The 22526-nt window shown below is 53.9% G+C and overlaps 2 protein-coding genes across 4 annotated transcripts in view; both read right to left on the bottom strand.

Moving 5' to 3' along the window:
• LOC114488044 (uncharacterized) overlaps nt 1-10338 on the bottom strand; it is a 33714-nt gene extending 23376 nt beyond the window's left edge. For both annotated transcript variants that reach the window (XM_028501574.1, XM_028501573.1), the window contains exons 1-2: nt 10128-10338; nt 7294-7462 (exon numbers count right to left, since the gene is read on the bottom strand). In XM_028501574.1, the coding sequence (XP_028357375.1) occupies nt 7294-7462; nt 10128-10237 (279 nt within the window). In that variant the 5' untranslated portion in view covers nt 10238-10338. The remainder of the gene's footprint in view (nt 1-7293; nt 7463-10127) is intronic.
• Nucleotides 10339-12231: 1893 nt separating this feature from the next.
• On the bottom strand, nt 12232-21553 carry SSH3 (slingshot protein phosphatase 3). 2 transcript variants are annotated; one of them, XM_007109553.3, is made up of 14 exons: nt 21346-21553; nt 20779-20816; nt 19968-20199; nt 18883-19001; nt 18723-18803; nt 18303-18368; nt 18028-18216; nt 17849-17942; nt 17465-17593; nt 17336-17382; nt 16496-16642; nt 16069-16269; nt 15698-15971; nt 12232-14563 (listed from the first exon to the last, which is right to left on the bottom strand). In XM_007109553.3, the coding sequence occupies exons 1-14, from the start codon at nt 21409-21411 to the stop codon at nt 14291-14293; spliced, it is 1956 nt and encodes a 651-aa protein (XP_007109615.1). In that variant the 5' UTR covers nt 21412-21553; the 3' UTR covers nt 12232-14290. The 2 variants fall into 2 exon arrangements, with proteins under 2 accessions (XP_007109615.1, XP_007109614.1); XM_007109552.3 differs by having other exon boundaries at nt 20779-20819; nt 21346-21552.
• Nucleotides 21554-22526: the final 973 nt, after the last annotated feature.

Raw genomic sequence — 22526 nt, 5'->3', positions numbered from 1 at the left:
CCTTGTATGTTATTTGTCGTTTTTCCCTTGCTGCTTTCAATAATTTTTCTTGGTCTTTAATTTTTGTCAGTTTGATTACTATGTGTCTCGGCATGTTTCTCCTTGGGTTTATCTTGCCTGGGACTGTCTGCGCTTCCTGGACTTGGGTGGCTTGCCTCAGTTATTCTGCTATTGATTCCTTCTAGTGTATTTTTCATTTCATTTCAGTTATTGTATTGTTCATCTCTGTTTGTTTGTCCTTTGATTCTTCTAGGTGTTTGTTCTTTAATTCTTCTAGGTCTTTGTTAAACATTTCTTGCATCTTCTCAATCTTTGCCTCCATTCTTTTTCCGAGGTCCTGGATCATCTTCACTATCATTATTCTGAATTCCTTTTCTGGAAGGTTGCCTATCTCCACTTCATTTAGTTGTTTTTCTGGGGTTTTATCTTGTTCCTTCATCTGGTACAAAGTCTTCTGCCTTTTCATTTTGTCTATCTTTCTGTGAATGTGGTTTTCCTTCCACAGGCTGCAGAACTGTAGTTCTTCTTGCTTCTGCTGTCTGCCCTCTGGTGGATGAGGCTATCTAAGAGGTTTGTCAGTTCTGTCAGCTTTTATTTCATTTTTTGTAGCTCTTATTGGGTGCGTATACAGTTAGGATTATATCTTCCTTCCTCAATTGACCCTTTTTTGATTATGAAATGTCTCTCTTTTTCTCTGCTAATTCTCCTTTTCGTGACATTTCTTTGTCCAATATTAATATAGCCATACCAGCTTTCTATGTGCATAGAATATCTTTTTTCACCCTTTTACATTGTGTCTGTATGTTAAAATTATACCTCTTTTAGATATATACAGGTTGAACAACATAGGTTTGAACTGCAGGGTCCATTTATACACGGATTTTTTTTCAATAAATATGTACTACAGTACTAAACGATCATCAGTTGGTTGAAACCGTTGATGCAGAACTGCGGATAGGGAGGGCCAGCTGTAAAGTTATACTCACATTTTCCACTGCAGGGAGGGTTGGTGCCCCTTACCCCTGCATTGTTCAAGGGTCAACTATAGCTGGGTTTTGACTTTTTATTTTGACCAGCTCTGTTTTTTAATTGGAGCATTTCTATTTAATGGAATTATTAATACAGTTGGGTTTAAGTCTGTGTTAGTTTGCAAGGGCTGCCATAACAAAGTACCATGGACTGGGTGGCTTAAACAACAGAAATTTATTTACTCATAGTTCTGGAAGCAAGAAGTCTGAGATTATGGTGTTGGCAGGGTTGGTTCCTTCTGAGGGCTGTGAAGAAAGGATCTATTCCAGGCCTCAGTCTTTGGCTTGCAGACAACCATCTTCTCCCTGTGCCTTCACATCATTTTCTCTCTGTACATGCCTGTGTCCCAATTTCCTCTTCTTATAAGGACCCAGTCACATTGGATTAGGGTCTACCCTAATGACCTCATTTTAACATAATACTTCTGTAAAGACTCTATCTCCTTGGAAAAGTAGGATATAATAACCAAGGACAGGGTTTATTAAAATAAAGCTGTAATTAGTATTTAAAAAAATTGTTATAACAGCAGAGTTTGGCACAACATTGTAAATCAACTATACTTCAATAAAAAGAAAATAAAATCAGAAAAAAGATTATATATCGATCTATATGTATCTGTATATCTGTATGAAATAAAGGAGCTTATCTTTAATGAAGCTAAAAAAAAACAACAAAGACTCTATCTCCAAAAAAATAAAATAAAATAAAATTTTAAAGACAAAAGAAACAAGACTCTGTCTCCAAATAAGTCACATTCGGAGGTGCAGGATTTCAATATATGCTTTGGTGGGGGACACAATTCAACCCATAACAAAGTCTATCATCTTGCTATTTGTTTTCTATTTGCCCCATATGTTCTTTTTTTATTATTATATTTTTAAAATTAATTAATTAATTATTTTTTGGCTGCGTTGGTTCTTAGTTGCTGCACGCGGGCTTTCTCTAGTTGCCGCGAGTGGGGGCTACTGTTTGTTGCGGTGTGCGGGCTTCTCATTGCGGTGGCTTCTCTCGTCGTAGAGCACGGGCTCTAGGTGCGCGGGCTTCAGTAGTTGTGGCAGGCAGGCTCAGCAGTTGTGGCTCGTGGGCTCTAGAGCATAGGCTCAGTAGTTGTGGAGCATGGGCTTAGTTGCTCCGTGGCATGTGGGATCTTTCCGGACCAGGGATCGAATCCATGTCCCCTGCATTGGCAGGCGGATTCTTAACCACTGTGCCACCCGGGAAGGTCTGCCCCATATGTTCTTTTGTTCCTCAGTTCTTTTCCTGACTTCTTTTGAGGAATTGAATATTATATTTATATTAATATCATACATAATTAATGTTATAAATGTAATAGTATTATTAATATAGATATAATTGTCACACATTATAATTCAATATTAAATATAATTAATATTATACTTGGTTTCATCTCTTTGCATTTCAGCTATACCTTTTTATTATTTTTAATGATTGCTCTAGAAATTATAAATATGTATCACTAATTTCTCACAGTGTAATTGAACTCCATATTTCACAAAAAGAAAAACTATAATATAATCTACTCTCCCATTTTTTGTACTATTATCATATATTTTATTCCTACATATGTCATAAACTGCATCTTACAATTATATTACTTTCGCTGTAAACAGTCATTTGTCTTTTATGGAAATTAAGAGAAGAAAAAAGCCATTCTTTTATAATTACCCAGAATTATCAATTCTGTGGCTCTTCATTCCTTCCTATAGATCCAAGTTTCCAAATTTCCTTTCAGCCTAAATAACTTCATTTAGCATTTCTCACAGTGCAAGTCTGCTGGCAATAAATTTTCTTATCTTTCATTTTTCTGAAAAAGTCTTTATTTCTCTTTCATTTTGAAGGATATTTTCATTGTCTATAGAATTCTAGACTGAAACTCTCCCTTTGTCAGCAATTTAAAGGTGTGATTCCATTGCCTCTATCCGCCTTTTCTTCCTATCATTGTACCCCTATATGTAAGGTGTCTTAGTGGTTCAGCATCAACCCTAATGAGATAAAGCAATATTAAATGATTGAAACAACGCAAGAGAGAGCATGTCCCTTATGTAGTATTCTTGCAAAAAGGTTTAACCTGAATCTAATTGTGAGGAAACATTCAAAGAAATTCCAGTTGAGATATTTTACCAGAAAACTAGCTTGGATTCTTCAAAAATATCAATGTCATGAAAAACAAAAAGGCAAGAGGACTAGTCTAGATTTTAGGGATATGTGGAGAAATGTAATTATGGCCTAATTAGTCTAGATAATAATACTGCACTGTGAAATTTCTTGGTCGCCATGGAAAATAGTTTGCCAGTTCCTCATAAAGTTAAACATAGACTTAGCATATGACCCAGCAATTCCACTTCTAGGTATATACCTGAAAGAATTGAAAGCAGGGACTCAAACAGATACTTGCACACCCGTGCTCCTAGCAGCATTGTTCACAACAGCCAAAAGGTGGAAACAACCCAAGTGTCCATCAACAGATGAGTAGCTAAACAAAATGTGATATATACATACAATAGAATATTATTCAACCTTTAAAAGGAATGAAATTGACAGTGCTACAACATGGGTGAACCTTGATGACATTATGCTAAGTGAAATAAGCCAGACACAAAAGGACAAATATTGCATGATTCCACTTACATAAACTACCTAGAACAGGCAACTTCATAGAGACAGAAAGTAGAACAGAGGTTACCAGGGGAGGATGGGATATTTACTGGGTACAGTTTCTTTTCAGAATGATGACAAAGTTCTGGAAGTGGATAGTGGTGATGGTTGCATAACACTGTGAATGTACTTAATGCCACAGTTGTATACATGTTTTTTTAAACATCTTTATCGGAGTATAATCGCTTTACAATGTTGTGTTAAGTTTCTGCTGTATAACAAAGTGAATCAGCTATATGCAACGCAACTGTATACTTAAAATGGTTAAAATAGTAAATTTCACGTTATGTATGTTTTACCACAAATTTTTAAAAAGGATATTGTGGTTACATGAGAAAATGTCCTCATTTTTAGGAGATATGGGCCAAAAATTTAGGGGTGAAGTGTCTTAATGCCTGCAACTTATTTTTAGTGGATCTAGGGAAAAAGAGAGAGAAAAGAGAAAGAAATGTGGCAAAAGGTTAACAACTGGTGAATCTAGATACATGTTCATTGTACTACTCTTTCAACTTTTCTGTAAGTCTGAAGATGTTCAAAATACAAAGAAGGTGCTCAATAAATATTTTTAAATGAATAAATGAATGTGAGAGAGGACACTTCCAGACAGAGAGAAAAGCAGGAGCAAAGGTTAAGAGGAAGAAAAAGTGCTTTCAAGAAACACTGAGGGGCTTCCCTGGTGGCGCAGTGGTTGAGAATCTGCCTGCTAATGCAGGGGACACGGGTTCGAGCCCTGGTCGGGGAAGATCCCACATGCCGCGGAGCAACTAGGCCCGTGAGCCACAACTACTGAGCCTGCGCGTCTGGAGCCTATGCTCCGCAACAAGAGAGGCCGCGATAGTGAGAGGCCCGCGCACCGCGATGAAGAGTGGCCCCCGCTTGCCACAACTAGAGAAAGCCCTCGTACAGAAACGAAGACCCAACACAGCCCAAAATAAAAAAATAAATAAAATTTTTAAAAAAAGAAAGAAACACTGAGGGGGCTTCCCTGGTGGCGCAGTGGTTGAGAGTCCGCCTGCCGATGCAGGGGACGCGGGTTCGTGCCCCGGTCCGGGAGGATCCCACATGCCGCGGAGCGGCTGGGCCCGTGAGCCGTGGCCGCTGAGCCTGCGCGTCCGGGGGCTGTGCTCCGCAACGGGAGAGGCCACAACAGTGAGAGGCCCGCGTACCGCAAAAAAAAAAAAAAAAAAAAAAAAAGAAACACTGAGTAATCTAGTTTGATTTGAGTCAAAGGTGCATGCTAGGACGTTCTGGGAGATAAAGCCAGAAAGGTAGGTAGGCTGTGTGCCAAACTGGAAAAGGTCCTGAGCTAAAGCACAGAGAGCCTGCACTGTTCCTGGCTAGCAACAGGGAGCACCACGGAAGGCAATAAACCTGGCAGTAACACGTGAAGTGATGCAATTCTCCCGCAAGATTCATGTAGTCATGATGCCCTGGACAGACCAAAGGGCATCACAGCTAGGAGGCTGCTACGGTAGTCTAGGCATGGCAGCAGGGACTTGGGCTAGGTGGAGGAATTGGGACTAAAAGGCAACTGTTTCGTGAAGGACCTTCGGAATTTGATAACTGAGTAACCGTGGGAAGTGCGGGTTATGAACCTGAGGTTTACACCTGGGCGGCGGAGAGCACGGGAAACGTCCAAGTCAGCAGGAGAGGCTACTTTGTAGCTCAAGGCTCAGACATGAACCATAAGAAAAAGGAGTAGGTTTGGTTTTATCCCTGCCTTCCTGTCAAATGGATCCTTCACAGGCCCTCAGGCTGTCAGACAGGGTCCAATCAGAACCAGAATTCTCCACTGGACCCGCCTCACCTGGCCCCACAACCCATCCCCGGGACCAGGAGGCCCTTAGGGCTGACTGGTACCCTGAGTCCTTCTCTGGTAGTGTCTCTCCAGCATCTCCCCTGGTTCCTTTCCACTTAGCCCGCACGTAGTTTGGTCTTCTTGCCCTAACTTCCCCTCTTTTCAGAGTCCTTTTTCCTCAGTAAGAGGAGAGGAATCAAGTATCTGCCCAAGAGCACCAGTCCTGCAGCATGCAGGCCAAGACCGGCACTCCTAAACAGCTCAGGTGTGGGTGGGCCAGGGGTGGAGGGAGAGAGGGAAGAGATGACAGAGCGGGGCTGAGGAGGAGGCCAGCACAGGGTGGTGGTGGGGGCGGGCAGCAGGGACCGCCTGCAGCATATCTGGCTGCAGGGAGACCCAGTAGGCCTTGCTCCATCCAGCCCCACCTGCCATACAGGACACCCAGCAGTGCTGGGGTTGGTGGAGGGGGTCTCTGCTTGCCAGCTCAGTCATCCCACCGCTCCTCAGAGAATTCCATTTGTTGCCCCTAAACCACTTACTCTATCCCCATGGCACTCAGCCCGCCTCTCCCAGTTTCCCATTTCTGTGTAGAAAATAAAAGCTCGAGGTCGGCAGGAGCGTGGACATTCTGAAGAGGCAGAGCTCAGCCTAGCACAGGAACATGTAGGACACGGAGACAATCAGACTGTGGACAGGGCTGGAGGAGGCATCTAGCTGAGCCACCAGTGAGGGTGGAAGCTGTGGAGAAAGTCAGAGGCCTTGGAGTCGGTCCACCAAGCCAAGAGGTGAGCTGCACGGCAGAGCGCGGCCTGCAGAGGCAGGTGGCTGCTGTCCTGGGCACAGCTGCCCAGCTCCACGCCTTCTCAGGCCGCATGAAGATCAATTATGTGGGGTGCATATAATCAGCTCCTTCTCCTCGCCCCAGCCTCCAGGGAGGGGCAGCCTCCTTCCCCCAACCTGTCGCCTGCCACCACAGTTATGTCTGGCCTGAGTTAGGCTGGCACGGGGGGTCTTGCTCTAGCCCGGGCTTGCTCTGGGTGACCCTCCCTGCCGCACCTGCCTCCCCAGCTCTACCTCCCAGGCTCACTAATCTGCCATCAGGCGTGCCAGGGGCTGGCGGGTGGTGTCACGACCCAGGCCAGGGAACCCCACTGGGCAGCCTTCGCCAGCTTGCCTCCCTACCCACTGGGAAAACAGCTTTCGTATTCTTGGTCCTCAAGCCCAGATACAGAATCCCCTAAAGTGTGCCAGCTCTCCAGGGCGTCTGCCTGGGAACGAGCAAATCTGGCAGAGTAAGGGGAGAAGTACCAGCTCTGGTGTGACCTGCTGCCATGGAAACAAGCCAGTGACTAGCAAGGGCGTGAGAGTGAGAGGCTCTGGTCAAATATGTCCGGCGACAGAGAAGCTGGGCTGGAAAACCGAGGGAAATGGGCAGGGAGAGCTGGCTGAAGGGGAAGGAAGGAAAGTCCTGGTTTAACTGCAGGTTAGCCTTACCGGGAGGCAGATGGCACACCTTTAGTGACAGCCAAGGCAGTGCAAAGACTACCGGTCTCAGTGCCACCACTGGCTCTTTGACCTAAACCTCAAAATTCATCTCTCTCAGAAGGGAAAGTTAAAGTCGCAACCTAAGACTTTCCAGCTGTTGTAAACTGCAATGGCTCATCACGGCCCTGAAGTAGGCTGATGCAGGCCTCCCCGGCAGGCCCTGAGCCGCACCAGGTCTGGAGTAATTGAGGCTTCCCGGGGCGCTTCGCTACACAGGAATCCTGCCACGCCCAGTAGGCACTTACCTGCAGCCAGTGGAGTGGAAGCAAACGGGAGAGGCAGGACAGAGAAGCAGCGCAGGATTCCGGGGTGGGAGCACAGGCTGCCAGGAAGAGGGTGTAACAGCTCACCTTGGGGCACACCTCCAGGAAAAGGAGCATTTGTGGCTCCCAGAAGTCCTGCACCATCCCACGTCTAGGGACAAAAGAGACAGTCAGTTGTGTCCCATCCTTTCCTTCGTTGTACTCACTTAACCTCTCCCCAGCTTCCTTGTTCTGAGGATGACTGCACCCTCTGTGAGCAACAGAGGGTCCGAGGGGACGTCTAAACAGGACTTGGGAGGCTTTGCCCTGTCCTCAGCCATTCTCCCTTCAATCTTCTCTGCTCTGCCTTCCTAGAGTAACAGCTCCGTCCCAGCTCCTAAGGAAGTTCTCCACTCCCGAGGTCGTGGGACAACTGCTCTGAGTGGTCTGCTTCAGTGCTAGCTCCTGGCGCAAGTTCAGCCCTAGGCAGGCCTGTGGAAGGGCAGGGCCTCGAAGTCAGCCTGAAGATGGTGCTGCGAGCCAGCTTCATGCCCTTGCAGCAGCTGCAGGCCTCGGCGGTCTGCTGGTGTGGTGCACACAGTTTCCCACTCCCAGGTGGGTCACAGCTGGGAGAGAAATGTCTCGGGGGAAGAGTGGGCCATTGAAAAAGAAGAGCCAAGAACAGACACAAATGCCACAGCGGCCAAAGGAGTGTCCATCATTGGTCCTCAAGATTGCTTCATGATCCTGTGCTGTGCTTTCCTCCCCTTGCAGCTGTTCAGCTCAGTTCCAGAGAAGGAGACTCACAAACCCTCCTGCCCATTCACGAGACCCTGTTCACGCTGCTCCCAGTTGGCTGGTCCTGCACCAAATATGCCAACGATATGGCCCTTGCCCCATAATCACCTGCCTCTTCACATTCTTCCCCTGGAAGAGTGGCTGTAAGAAGCATGTGAGCCTAATAAAAGGGCCTCAGGGTAATAGAGAGACCACATCTCGCTTCCCCTCTGCAGGAAACTCACAGCTCCTGTTCATTCACTATTATTTACTGTGTGCCATCCATGTGCCAAGCTGGGAATAAAAACACTGACCAAAACCCAGTCCCTGTCTTCTAAGACCTCAGTATCTACAGACATTTCTCCCCCATGTCTCAGGGCTGTGGGGAGGGTGCCCAGAATATCTTTTCCCTCCTTCTTAGCATATCCACATTCTCCACATCCTTCACAGCCCAGCACAAATGCTGTCTGCTCCTTGGCTCTCATCATATAGCCACTTCACAGTGGTGTCTCCTGCCTCTGAATGTGCACAGCACAGTTACCTGCACCTCTCTCAAGACATGTCACTTTCTACTTATATGTGTTTTGTATGCATAGTTGATCTTCTCTACTAGACTCCATGTTTCTTGAGGGCAAATATCATCTTACACATCTTTGTATCCTTTGGAGTCCCCCCCAAAATACCACATGCATAACAGGCGCTCAAATAATACTCATGGAATACGGCTTCCACATAAAGATGCCTGTTGGATGAGTGAAGTCTTGTTTGTGAAGCTATTGGGAGTTCTCAGATTTAAAAATAATACATTTTCATCACTAATTAAAAACTCCTTATTAGAATTTTCCCAATTAATACAAAGCTTGAACTCAATATAGGTAACATAGGATTCTTATGTATCCTTTATAACTGTATATATATCTAGTCTTATGTAAATGGTATATTATGTAAATATTATAATTCAATAGTCAGCTGTTTCTGCACTATAACATGTAAGTGCTCACATCCTGTGTGTATCTTATGCAAGGGAAAGTATCTTCTGCACTACGTGGTGTCCAGCTTTTCACTCTTCCTAATGCTGTGTGGTAATGATATAACCCAGACTACAGCTGAATGGAAGAGATACCCTGGCCATGAGCACCCAGCCTTGGGTAAGCAGGCTCAGGTTTCCCCATCAGAATCAGCCTATAAAACCATCCTTCCTAGGAGGACAGATTTGCCCATCAACAGAGGAAGTGGGGACTTCCCTGGTGGTCCAGCGGGTAAGACTCCGCGCTCCCAATGCAGGGGGCCCCGGTTCTATCCCTGGTCGGGGAACTAGATCCTGCCTGCCTGTCGCAACTAAGAAGTCCGCATGCCACAACTAAAGACGCTGCATGCCACAACTAAGATACGGTGCAGCCTAAATAAATAATTAAATAGAGGACGTGACTCCAAAAGCTAAGAAAAGTTCTCACAGCGGCTAAGGGATGTTTTCGAAAATATCGTAACTGATGGCTGGGACTGGGACAGCGCTTATTACGGGCAGGCTAAAAACTTACTCCATTTAATCATCAAAAACCTGGGGTGGTTCTATCATTACCCCCAGCTTTGCAAATGAGGAAAGTGAGGCTCAAGAGATGTAATCACTTTGCCCAAAGTCACATACCCAAGTGTCTGACTCTAGATCTTGAGCTGAGATTCTTGCTCAAAACATCCAGGTCCCTTTTTTTCTTTTTGCACTTGGTGTGCAATGAGGGGCAACGACCCCCTATCCCCTAGAAGAGACCTTAGGGATCATCTGCTTCAACCTCCTTACTTTACAGACAGGAAACCTGGGCTTAGAGGGATAAAGGGACATGTCCCTTAGGTCACACAGAGCCAGGGGCTGCTCTGCAACGGAATAGCAAGGTGCACAAGAGTACCAGTCCAAACTCCATTTTACAGAGGGGGAAGTGAAGCCCAGAGCGCTGAGCGCAGGTCCCGGGTCCATCACAGGCAGAGCCGTATCCAACCCTGGGCGCGCTCGTTATCCTGCCCGGCGTTACCAGCACCTTCACCTGGGGCGCCAACCATCAACTCACCGGCCCGCGCCTCGGGAGTACTTGTCGGCGGCGCACAGGCCCTCGGCCGGGAGTGACAAAGCGCTGCCGTGGAACGAGCGGGGCCGCGCAGGCAGGCCAGAGCCGGACATGGCCTCGCTAACCCGGGCCTCCCCTGGCCCCTTCGCCTCAGAAGGCCGAGGCCCCAGGAGGGCGCGGACGCCCAGACGCCGAGCAGAATTCGGAAGCGCTGGCCCCGGAGGGAGGCAGGGTCGCCTGGCCTCCTCTCCTCAGGCTCCTACTTTGCCCCCTCAACAGTCTGTAGACCCGGTCCTGGCGCCGGGGCACCTGACGGGGAGCAACGGCTCGACCCTCAGCAGGGTCTAGCCACCTGGACCGAGGAGGGCGAGGTTGCCCTGGAAACGCAAAAAAAAAAAAAAAAAGAGGCTCTTTGCGCCTGCGCGGATGCGCTAGGCACAATGGGAAATGTGGTTTCCGGGCTGTCACCTGGTGGCCAGAGGAACGGACGCAAGATGGCGCTCCAGCGTCGCGGTCTGTTCATAGCCGCAGGGTTCCCCGGCCGCCCTGGGACCTTTCTGGGCGCTGCCGGCGTAAGAGAGGCCGCGGAGGCCTGAAAGGTAGTTTCTCTTGAGGGGACGCCCTGGCTCGTGACTCGTCCGAGGCCGGGTCGAGCCGGCCCCGACGGAGGGAGAACGTTGTGGAGGTGGGAGCTGGCCCAGGAGGGACCGGCTGCTCGAGGGACCCGAGCTCCTCGTCGCACAAGTGTTCTAGTCGGGCCGGGCGACCACTCCGGCCCCTAAGAGGCTCCTGTATCGGGTGGGAGTTAAACTGGGAGCCCGTGAGCAGCGCCTGTCCTGGCCATCCCTCCGGCGTCCCTGCCCAGTGCGTTGACTGCCCTGGAACCACCTTCTCCATTCCCGAGTTAGGCCTCTGGATTGAGATCTAGAAACCTAATTCAGGCTCTGTCGGAGACCCAGTTACTTCTCTGAGCCTCAGTTGCCTTATTTCGAAAACGGTGGTAATTGTAATGGCTCCCCTTTCTCCTCTGAGAGTGTTGCAAGGTTCATATGAGACGACTGATGTGCAGGTTGGACAGTCCTTTAAGAACATAAACAGGGCATTCCCATTCGTTGTAAATTAGTGCAACTTCTTACAAGGAAATTAGGCAGTGCCCTTCAGAATTAAAAACGAAGAATGAAGTTGCTTCGGCAATTCTAGAAATATGGCCTACGGAATTAGTGGCCATGTGTGCACAAGAAAGTATATACAAGGGTACTTAAGCATTACTTGAAATGGAAAAAAAAAACCAACCCCAGAACAATATAAATGTCCTTCAGTAGATGACCACTTAAATCATGATGGATTCCATAAGAGAATATGTGTGCTTATTTTAAAAATTAGGCAGAGCTTTCTGTACTGATGTACAGCTCTTCGGTGATATGAAAAAAATTTTTCAAAATGCAGAATAGTATGTTAATATGCTTTAATTTATACTTAAAAAGAATACACAAATGTATTTGATGACTTAAGCATGGAATGTCTTTGGAGGGCCTTAGAAGAAGCTGGTAACAATGGTTGCCTGTGAAGGATTGGAGGACAAGATCGGAGGGAGACGCTCTTTTCATTTTATATCTTTTTTTTTAAACTGTGTTTTTTGCCCCTTTAGCAATTTGTATGAGCTTTGTCTATACATACAGTTCTTTTTCTTTTCTTTTCTTTTTTTTTTTTGGTCATGCCACGCCTTGAGGGACCTCAGTTCCCCAACCAGGGATTGAACCCCCGGCCACAGCAGTGAAAGCCCGGAATCCTAACCACTAGGCCACCAGGGAACTCCCAGTGTACATATAGTTCTTAATCATTTGTCTGTATTTTTTTTTTTTTTGCGGTACGCGGGCCTCTCACTGCTGTGGCCCCTCCCGTTGCGGAGCACAGGCTCTGGGCGCGCAGGCTCAGCGGCCATGGCCCACGGGCCCAGCCGCTCCGCGGCATGTGGGATCTTCCCGGACCGGGGCACGAACCCGTGTCCCCTGCATCGGCAGGCATACTCTCAACCACTGCGCCACCAGGGAAGCCCTTGTCTGTATTTTTGATGCAGATAATTTTCCCCTCCAATTTTTGTTTCTCCTCGTGCTGAATTCTTACTTCTCAGAATCCTCCATAGATTCTAGTGGGCCCCACAGCTCTGAGTTCATGATTGGATCCTGCCTTCCCCAGCTGCACAGACTGCAGGAGGGCAGGGCCCGACCTTGGCTTCCCTCCTGACATTGTCACCCCCACTGTCCCCGAGCCCCGGCCCAGAACTGCTGAAAGGGCAGTCTGGGTGGGACTCATGGGTGGCTGTAGATGGCAGGCAGCCCCTCCCTGCTCAGCAGGGTGGACCAGCCAAATGGATCAAGAATCACATCTGGCTTCTCTGTACCCCACCTTGTGACCCTGGGCCTGCTACCCACAGACAGGTACAAATGATTCCTCTTCTAGAGAGCGTGCTGAGGCTGAATTCTGTCAGTGCACAGAGGACGCGTGTTGTTAAAATATCAAAGCAGGAGGTGGGGTCTAGGGATTTACGGGTTTAATCCTTTTGTCTTACAGAAAGAAAGAGAGACTTACGATGAAGAAACTTGTAAGTGATACGGCTGGGGCTAGAACCCAAGTCTCCTGCTCCTCCATCCACTAGGGTTAGAGCAGTGCTGGGGGTCCCACCAGGGTCTGAGTGAGAGATTCATTCCTAAAACTGGGCGTGAGGTCTCAATCAACAAGAACATTTGCTGCCAGCTCCTATCTGAGGCCTGCTTTGAGGGAAGGAGCTGCACCCACCCACTCCCAACCCCCAACCAAACTAGAGTGTTATAGGGCAGAGCATATGATCTTGGGAAGAGGGGAGAGAAGTGACAAAGATGGACCCGCTTACTCTTCTTGAACACTGTAATTGAGCAGGAGGAACCCCTAGGCAGAGGGGAGGGCCCACCGAGGGTCCTTCTTCCCTGGCAGTGATAGGCTGGCTTGGAAAGTCAGGCTCTCTTGCATTGTAGCAAGAAGAAGATTCTTGGGACCCAAAGTGTGCTCAAGAACTAGCCTCAAGTGCCCAAAAGGAGCCTTAGCTTCTGTGACGGGCTTGGTCCTGTCCACATAGGCATCGACAGCTTCCATTTCCTCATGGGTAACTCCCTTCCACTGCCCCGACAGAGCCCAGCACCTGCTGTCCAGTGTAGACTTGTTCCCCTGCCGACCTGCCTGAGGGGGGCGGGGCAGCTAGCATTTACCCAGGCCCTGCCCCGGGAGATGAGGGAGATAGCGCGACCTCCCCTCTTCTCTTCCCCCTTCTTCCTCCCACCCCACCCCAAACACACCACTCCCCAAACGGGCCTGTCGCAAGATACCTGGGAACTATGAAGAGACTGGAAGGGGTAAGGAGAGGCCACAATCCTTGTGCAACCAGAGAAAGAGTGGACCGACAAGCTTTATCATAAAATTGAAGACAATATGAAAATGTTTTTTCTTTCTAAGTACAAAACCAGACACTATTAAGACTATGAGAAACTGGCCAGAGGCCACGAAGCTCCGAAAGAAGACTCTCTTTGGCGTAGTGCCCTGTGCTCCAGTGCAGTGCAGGTGGAGGGTGCTGGCGGCAGCAGAAGACTCAGGCTGCTTACGGGGGGTGTGAGGGAGGCTGCTGACCGGCCAGCCCCATCAGAGGGGTCTGGCTCCCCACTCCTCAGGACCTCCCAGGTTTGGGGACTGAGGTTACTCTCGGCCTTTGGGGGCCAATGGTTCTCTGCAGAGCCCCAGGAGTGAAGTGGGGGCGGGGGGATGAGGCGGACAGGAGTAGGGGAGGGAGGACCATGAGGCTCTCTGCACTGAGAAGCTCTGTTTTATTCCATGGCTGCAAGTGTGTGTTTCAGGCAGCAGCTGAGGATGAAGCTAGGGTACTGTTGCCCCCAAAGGCACCTTCAGTCTCTCTACCACATCCCCAAATGTGGAGGAAATCTTGAGCCCTTGGACAGGTGGACATGGGTCTGAGACTTAAGGCTGTAGGTGCTGAGGCTGTAGTGACGGGAGTCTGGGGCCTCCTGGGGAGGAGCTAAGAGGAACGTGGATAGGCCCACAGGAGTGAGGGGTGCTCATCCCAGGAGCTGCGTTCCGGCGCCTCTGTTTGTGTCTAGTGGGGCGTGGGAGTGTGTGTGGGCTCACACCTCGCCCTCCTCACCACTGTCATCCACGCTGGCCTGCCTCACCACCTTCTGCCGCCTGGGCGTGGACGGACAGCCAGCCTTCCACTGCTCCTGGAAGGCCTGGGTCCGGCTGGCCACCAGGGCGGCGCTGTTGAGGGCAACCACAGACTGGCGGGACTTCAGGGCAGGCCAAGGCCCCTTGCGGGCCTGCTGGCCTCCCTTGGCGCTTGAGAGCTGAGGGAAGGGCTGTGGAGGGTCTTCATCTGAAAACTCCTTTGAAGAGAAAACCTGGAAGGATGAGAGTATAAAGAAGAGTCACGGGGAAGTCGTTCCAAGGCAGGGGCACGGAGCACAGAGCCTAGAAAAGGGTAGATGCAGAGCATCTGTTGAGTGAATACAGAAAAAGCTACTACAGGTACTCACAGGTCAGACTTCCCTAGAAGGGAAGGCGGCACCCCAGCCCCACTGCCACTGCTCCTCAGCCCTCACCTGTCTGGCCCCCAGAAGACCTCCTTAGCTCCCCTGCGCCCGCCACGTCCTTGGGGTCCTCTCCTCCTCCTCTTGCCCCCCGCTGCTTTGTACAGTCAGTCCCATGAGCCACAAGGGAAACATCTTCCGGGTGCCGGGCCCTGGGCTGGGTGCCGAGTGAGGACACCCTGCCGTTAGGAACACACCCACCCACCCATCAACCATCTGTTCCTCCCCCCAGCCTTCCACACCCAGTGCCACCTCCTCCAGGAAGCCTTTCCCAAATGTTCCCATCCTCTGTGAGGTGAGCTCTCCTTCCTCCAGGTCAGCCACCTTGCCCTCAAGTCACATGGGGGGCCTGACTTCCTAAGGCAAGGGCCAGGTCTTAACACTTGTGCCCTGCAGCGCTTAGCACAGAGAGGCTGCTTAGCTACTCAGCCAGCACTTCGGTAGTGTGAGTGCTATGACCCCTCTGCCCGCCATCCCTCGATGGGTTGCCCTTCCGATTTGGGAGGGGGTGCTGAGATCATCTTATCCACACCCATCTGGGGTCAACAGGTGGTTGTGCAGCTCCTGGCCTGGGGAGGATGCTCCTTCCAAGGCTGGGCAGCCCCGCCGCTTAGGAAGCAAGTCCTTTCATCAGGCTGAGAGCTGCCTGCAGCCGCCAGCCTAGGGCTGGTTTGGCCGTGGAGCCCACCAGATGGCCCTGTCCCGTGACTGCTCTCCAGCTCCCGTGGAAGGCAGCGCTCGCCTGTCCTCATCGGGTCTCCTCGGCTACTCTGAGGGGATGAAAAGGAGCTGCCCAGGGTGTGGCCCCCCTGCTCAGGTGCCCCCCGCTCAGGGCCAAGCCGAGCCCCAGTCCTGGACTTTCTCCATCCTCCGGCCATCTGCCCCCTCCTCCTTTCGGGCCCCACTCTGCCTCAACCTGGGCTCCTTCCTTAGCCCCAGCCTCACCTCTGGCAGGTCACCGTCCCCTGAGGTGCTTTCCAGCTCTGATGATGGCTCCAGGAGGCTGATGGACCTCATAACCCCGCGGAGGTTGATACGGGGCCGTGACCCAGGCTCTTCTTTTGGGGCTGCCTGGCTCTCCTCCAACCCCACCACATTCAGCTCCCCACTGCCCCCGGGTTCTGGCTGAAGAGGTGGGAACGGTGTAGAGACCTCGGGGGCCAGGGGCTCCTCTGGGGAGGCCCCACCCACTTTCTGCTCCCAGACATGGCTCTGCCGGCTGCGAGGGGGTGGCCCTGAGTCAGCTTCCAGTGACCCAGCCGCAACCTCCGGCCCCCACCCCCGCCACCCCCTTCCCCTTGGCCCCCACTCCGTACCTAGCCGTCAGGATGCCCTGGTAGGTCTGCAGCTGGCGCAGGAAGCCGGGGTTGGGGCGGGCGATGGGCCGCAGCTCCTGCACGTGGCGCAGAGCCTGCTCCAGGCTCCAGCCGTACTGCTTCATGGCGTAGGCGATCACCGTGGCGGCCGAGCGGCTGACGCCCATCTTGCAGTGGACCAGCACCCGGGTGCCCTGCGCTCTGTGGAGGCCGAACCGGGTCAGCTTCCCCCTCCCCCGCCCCCTTGCTGTGCCGTCAGGGTCGGGGAAAGGCAGGTAGGTGGCGGGCTCACCTCCCAGCGCAGAGGGGAGAGGAGGTAAGGACCCTGAGGGCCAGAAAAGCTGAGGGCAGAGCAGGCAGGAGGAGGGCACGGGCCCCGGACAGCAGGAAGCTGGGACGGGGCGGCGGAGGGGTGGGACGGCCCGACCTTGCAGCCTCCACGAAGCGGTGCGTCTCCTTCCAGTGGGGCAGCAGCTGGGCCGACTCCTCATCCCAGAGGCGCACGTTGTGGTAGGTGAAGCGCTCGGGGTAGAAGTTGTCAATCTCGCGGGCCATGTTCAGGATGTGGCTCACCCTGCAGCACGGGGCACAAGGCCAGGCTGACGTGGCCATGGGCACCAGGCCCGCTGGCCAGCGGAGCCGGCGGACCCTGGGCGTTAGTTTTCTTGGTTCTGAGGGCCCGGTGGGGGCGGCACAGTTGCGGTGGGAGGAGGAGATGACGGTGACCTTGAGCAAATCGGTTCACCCCACCGGGCTTGAGTACTGTCCCCCCCGCCCCGTCCCCACCCCGCTTCCAGGTAGCTGCTGGGCGGCCTGCAACACACGCCCTTCTGGTATCGTCAGGAGTCAGTTAGAGAAGGGCTTCTGAGGTCAGCTGCGATGGGATGGATCTGCAGCAGCCGGATGACAAGGGTCACAGCAGGTCTCCCGAAAGCCCATGGTGGACAAGTGACAGGAGCTGTTGGCAGCGGGCAGCCAGGTCTCCTGTGGGAGCGGGGCCCTCCCTGCTCCCAGAGACGCGGTCAGGCGAAGAGGGGCTTTTCTGCTTTACAGCTGGGGAGGTTAAGAGGGGGCCAGGGAGCTGCCAGCAGACCAGCAGGGTAGCTTGTTCCCCTGTCCCCGCCTGAGCCATGCGAGGGGAACGGCCCCAGGGGCGGAGCTGGAAGCAGAGCTAGCTGCTGCTGAGAGGGTTCTGGGGGTTTCTGGCCAGGTTTCCCCGCGGGGGAAGACAGAGGGCGGGCAGTCCTTGGAGGGCTCGAAACCCTACCTGTTTCTCTGCAGCTCCTCCAGGTTCGCTGCGTTCCACTCTGAGCCCTGTGAACACGGAGAGAGCGTCATTGGCCCTCTCCCCCAGCTGCAGCGGGCCCCATCTCCCAGCCCTCAGCCTGCAGCTCACCAGGTAGAGGTGGGGGAAGATGCGGGACGCCCGGTCTTGCTGGGCCATGAGGAACAGCATCTGGTTGTCGATGAAGTCGCGGTATTGTTGGAGAGGGCATCCCAGGCGCAGCTCCAGGGCCTGGCGGATCTGCAGGCAGGAGGGTGAGGAGAGGCTGGGGGCGCCTTGCGAGGTTCCTGATGCCCCAGCCTTCCCTCTGGGGCCTCTGAGGACAATACTCTGTCCCACCAAGGCAGAGAAGCTGAGGCCAGGCACGCGGGAACAGCTCAGACAGGAGGAAAGCTAAAGTGGGAAGGCTCCAAGGAGAGGACCGGTCTGGGGCCCAGCCGGAGGCCCCCGCAACCAGGGCCCAGCTCTCCCCCTGGTCCCCGGCACCCTGCCCACCTCTTTGGAAGTGATGCTCTCCAGGTCGCTGGAGTCCAACACCTCCCACAGCTCAGCCCGGATCGCCTGCTCCATCGGCTCCTGTCCCGAGGGCCTGGGAACCGAGCCCGTCAGTCCAGGGGCCCCTTCCCCGCTCTGCCATGGCACATCCCCCCCTCTCCTCCCCTCCCTGCACTGACCGGCCGGGCTCGATGCTGGGAGGCCGCAGAGACTCCAGGTCAGCCATGGCCGTCCACTCGTTGAGGCAGCTCTGGTCAGAGCTCAGTCTGTCCTGGTAGTGGCTGGCCCAGGCGAGGGCACTGCCCCCTGGCACAAGACCACTGCCTAGAGCCGCCTCACATGCCTGGTGCAACACCTGGAGCGTGGCCCTGGGACAGAGGAGAGGCTGGGTCACGCTGTCCTCCCTGCTGCCCCTACCCAGACCCTGAGCCATCTTCAAGACCCAGCCCCTTACCACATGGTCTGGATGCAGACTGGCTTGAAGATTCGACTCTGCCCACCAGATGTCACACTGAAGCCCCTGTGGGAGACCAGGTTGGGGGGGAACCCAGCTCCTGGCTATGGGACAGGGCCCCCTGAGAGGCCTACCCACTAGCCACCTAAGGCTGGTCCTCAAAGTGTATACACATCATCTAAACTTCAAGATAAGCCCTGTTTGCCAGATATGGGGCAGCTGAGGCCCAGAGCAGTTAGGTGACTTGTCCAGGATCACACAGTGAATCTCAAGTGGAGCTGAGAGTAGGCCCAGCCTAGAGGTCTGCAGTTGCTCCTCAGTAGCCACCATACCCCTGCACCCCTCCCCACCCCCACACATCACAGTTATTCCACCCTCTGGCCCCTCTCCTTTCCCTTCCCTCCAGTTGCCACCTCTTACCCGTCTCCATCTAGGTACACCTGGGTGTCACTCCAGAGAGGCAAGACCAGGCCTAGGGTGCAGCTGGGGGAGCTGGGGGAGCTGGCAGGGACAGAGGGAAAGCTGTTGTCGCCCAGCACCTCACTTCCTTGCCCTCCTCCCTTCCTCTCCCTGCTCCCACCTGCTATCAGGGAAATCCACGCCCAGAAGGACTGTCTCATCCTGGCTCAGATGTTCTCTTGTGGAAACTACCAGCAGGTAGCGGAGCCTGGCGGGCCGGGCCGCCTCCAGCTGGGCTGCCTGGGGAAGATAGGAAGGGAAAAGCCCGGGGTCACAGTGGCCCAGAGGACCCTGCTCCCCGCACCCCGACCTGACACCCAGCCGGGTCTAGAGCAGACCTGCCACCTGCTCCCTCCGCGCCCATCCCTCTCTTCCCAGATACCAGATCCGTGGTTACAACCTAGTGGCTCCCAACTCTGGGATCTCATGGTCCAATAAAATGTTTAGAAAGATTTTTCTCAGAGAGGGTGTGTGTGAAAAAAAGGGGAGAATGGGCATGACAGATTGCCCTTTTTTTTTTTTTTTTTCTGCCTAGGAAGGAGGTTTAAGAAACACCTTTCCACTTGCCATTACCATAATTTGACTCAAGGAATGTTTTTCACCAAAGAAATATTAAGGACACAGTTTCACAATAAAGGATGGTGCTTCTGTGGAATTAATTCTGCCTTACAAAAAACTGACTGCATCTGGTTTTTCCCATTTTGCTGCAGACAGTGAGATTGTTCCACAGGCACCTGGGAACTGGTCCTCACTTTCCCGCCTGTGTCCCATTCCCGCACGGGCCCCTCCGGCACACGAGCCCGCGGTGGGCGCTCAGCAGGCCCCCCCTGAGCAGCAGTTCATTTGTGGGCAACTCACATGGTCAGGAAGGTCTTGTGCTGGTTGAACAGAAACCCGCCTCTGGGTAATTCCCAGCTCTCGGACCTAATCTGACCCTACAGGCTCACATCGGACAAACCTCCCCATCCTTTCCCAGCTCTCCAGAAACCCGGAGACATGACCGGATCGCCCTGTTAAGACAACTCTAGCCGAAACAGCAGAGTCATTGGGGTTTGTGTAACCGCTACGCTCCCCAGGGGGCCCCCTGCTCTCACACCACTGCTCCCCAAACGCACACACACTGGCCCCATTCCACCCTCTCCTCCCACCTGGGGAGCGGCTGTCTCCCCTTTCAGAGGGCCAGAGGGCTCTGGACGGGGCCCTCACCAGGCGGATGTCGTCTTGTGGCCTTAGCAGCCCCACCATGAGGCGCAGGTGCTGACTCTGTTCCTGCTTCCTGGAACTCTGGGGCCCATGCCCGTCGTCTGTCTGGTCCCCATGGGGCTGCTCCTCCCCGGGGGGTTCCTCCACTGGCTCAGAGCTGGCCTTGCCTGCGTCTCCATCATCGCCTCCATCCTGCAGTCCCAGGACAGCCCCGCGGAGTACTGCAAAGCTCTGCCTGGCAGGGGAGCAGGGAAACCATTATGGCCCATCGTAGCCCTTAGGACAGGGGTGTGTCAGAAGCACCTGGAGGGCTTGTTAAAACAGGTGTTGGACCCCATCCCCGGAGACCCAGTGGGCCTGGAGTGGAGGCCTGAGAATGTGCATTTCTAACCAGTTCCCGGGTAAGGCTACCCCAACACTTTGGGAAGCACTGCCTTGGAGGCTCTCAAGCCTCCAGCCCATCTTTTCTTGTCTGAGGAGGGGTGGAGGTTGCTTCCTTTTCCTTCCCACCTGCCTAACTCAGCAGATACTGTGAACCCGGTGGGGACTCGGGAGCCCTCAGGCCCTGCCGTCCCATGCTGCCCACTGGCTCATGACCACTGGCCAGAGCCAGGTCCAGGACAGTGGGTGAAGGAGCTCCAACTGACCAGGGGGAAGATGAAAGCAAAGGCAGCCAGCTGTGCCCACCAGCTGTGCCTACTGGCAACACGGCCCCACATAGTACGTAGTGGGCTTTGGCTGCAAGTCCTCCAGGATGGCGGTGGCCAAGGCTGGCGGCTGGACGGAGGTGCGCGTGTTGGGAAGAGGTGCTCACCTTCGCTGGAGCCGGCTTCTGCGCTGGGACACCTGGTCCTGCTGAGAAAGCAGCCCCCAGGGCAGAGTGAAGTGGCAGGGAAGGATTCTCCTCTCCCCCGTCTCGGGGCTGCTGTGGTGGTCGGTGGAGGAATCGCGCCCCCTCCGCGCACACCGCCCACCCCCGCAGCGGGGAAGGGAACCAGAAAGGGGCTCAGGTCCCCTTCGCGCTCCGGTCCACTCTCCACGTGGAGGCACTGGGGGAGCCCGGGCCCAGGTTCAGGTCCAGCGGCCGGAGGTAAGGGGGCGGGCTGCCGCGGCTGGAGACGCCTGAGGCTTTGGCCCCCCGTCTGGGCCCAGAGCGGGGTAGGGCCTCCGCAGGCGGTCACGGCTCCGGATCTCGCCTTGGTCCGAGTTCCTGATTGCCTCAAGATTCCCCCCCAACCCCTCCCCCCACAGCCTGAGACTTGAAGTCCCCCTCCGCACACCCTCCAGGCTTCAGGGGAGGCTGCCCGTGGACAGCAAGCACTCCCCCAGGCCCAACTGGCAGCCAGCTGCGTGGGCAGGACCACAGCAAAGCCAGACTCACCGTGGGCCCCACAGGCGTGGAGGGGCCAGCGGCCGGGGGCGAGCGGCTTACTGTGACCAGGGCCATGGGACCAGGCCGGGGGCACCGGGGCCGGCAGGGGCACAGCACCCTCCCGCAGCCCCACGGACAGTCCCTGCCCCGCAGGACCAGGAAGGAGAGTTCGGAGCCACCAGGGCCTGGCACCTCCTCGAGGGCGGACCTTAAAGGGCCAGACACCCGTCCAGCCCGGCCTGAGGAGCCCGCGAGCAGTGGCCACCGCCCCTCCCTTCGCGTCTCCACAGGTTCGGTCCGCCTCGTCCCCGCCCCCCGAAACACGTTGGGGGCGGGGCGCAGGTGCGGAGCCCGGCAACGGCGGCCGGCGGGAAGGGGCGGCCTACGTTGGGCTCAGGGTTCGGTCCCTCCTCACAGGAGGCGCCCCTGCCCCTGTCCTCCCTGCTCCGCCCAGTTAGGTCACCTGAGCTGCGCTCTGGGCCTCAACCGTTGGGCTACCAGCAGGGATGGGACCTAGGGAGGAAGGACTGAGGACCCGGGTCTTGGAGAGGACCAGAAACCGTCTTAAGTGGGAGCACCCCAAACTTTTCTCCTTGCCGATTGGCCCTGGCGCTTCCGCTCAGCATGAATCACTGAGAGACACTCGAAGCTTCAGGGGCTATCAGGGTGGGTTTAGAACTAACCCGTGAGGCTCAGAGCAGGTCCTCAGGGCCACGTCGGAGGTGAGCAGGGCAGGGCTGAGCAGGTTCCCGGCGGCGGCAGGGGGAAGTGACTTATCTAATGTCACTGCAGTAGAACCTGCTGGAGTCAGGTCAGGAACCCAGGCCTGGGGTGCAGGGCCTCCTCTGACCCGGCAGAGTCTGGAGAACCAGCCTCTCCCCGTCCCTGACACGAGCAGGGGTGGGGAAGGTGGGTTCCCGGAAAGCCAGACTGTGTGGCCGCAAGAACCGGGGTCTCCAGTAGGTGGGACAGGGCTCGGGGGAACTGACGTTCACGGAGCACCTACTAGGGCACCTGACACCTGTCGGCTCATTTTACCCTCCCAGAAGCCCTGGGGGTGGGAGGTGGTCTCATTTACAGCTGAGGAAACTGAGGCTCAGAGAGGCCAAGGGGACCACGGTCAGGATTCAAACCCAAGTCTAAGGCCATTGCCCACGGTGTCTCCCCTCGGTGCCCCCCAGCACTCCCCC

This window comes from Physeter macrocephalus, chromosome 16 (assembly GCF_002837175.3).
Source record: "Physeter macrocephalus isolate SW-GA chromosome 16, ASM283717v5, whole genome shotgun sequence".
Classification (NCBI taxonomy): Eukaryota; Metazoa; Chordata; class Mammalia; order Artiodactyla; family Physeteridae; genus Physeter; species Physeter macrocephalus.
Note: the sequence above shows the minus strand (reverse complement) of the source record. Positions and strands in the feature narration are given on the sequence as shown.

Bases quoted from the DNA above. Each gene is read 5' to 3' on its own strand.
- SSH3 (XM_007109552.3), bottom strand. From the start codon at position 21,411: ATGGCCCTGGTCACAGTAAGCCGCTCGCCCCCGGCCGCTGGCCCCTCC. The intron at 20,820-21,345 runs GTGAGTCTGGCT...CTGCTTTCTCAG, and splicing joins CCACGCCTGTGGGGCCCACG to CAGGACCAGGTGTCCCAGCG. The intron at 17,943-18,027 runs GTCAGTGCAGGG...CTCGGTTCCCAG, and splicing joins CCCAGCATCGAGCCCGGCCG to GCCCTCGGGACAGGAGCCGA.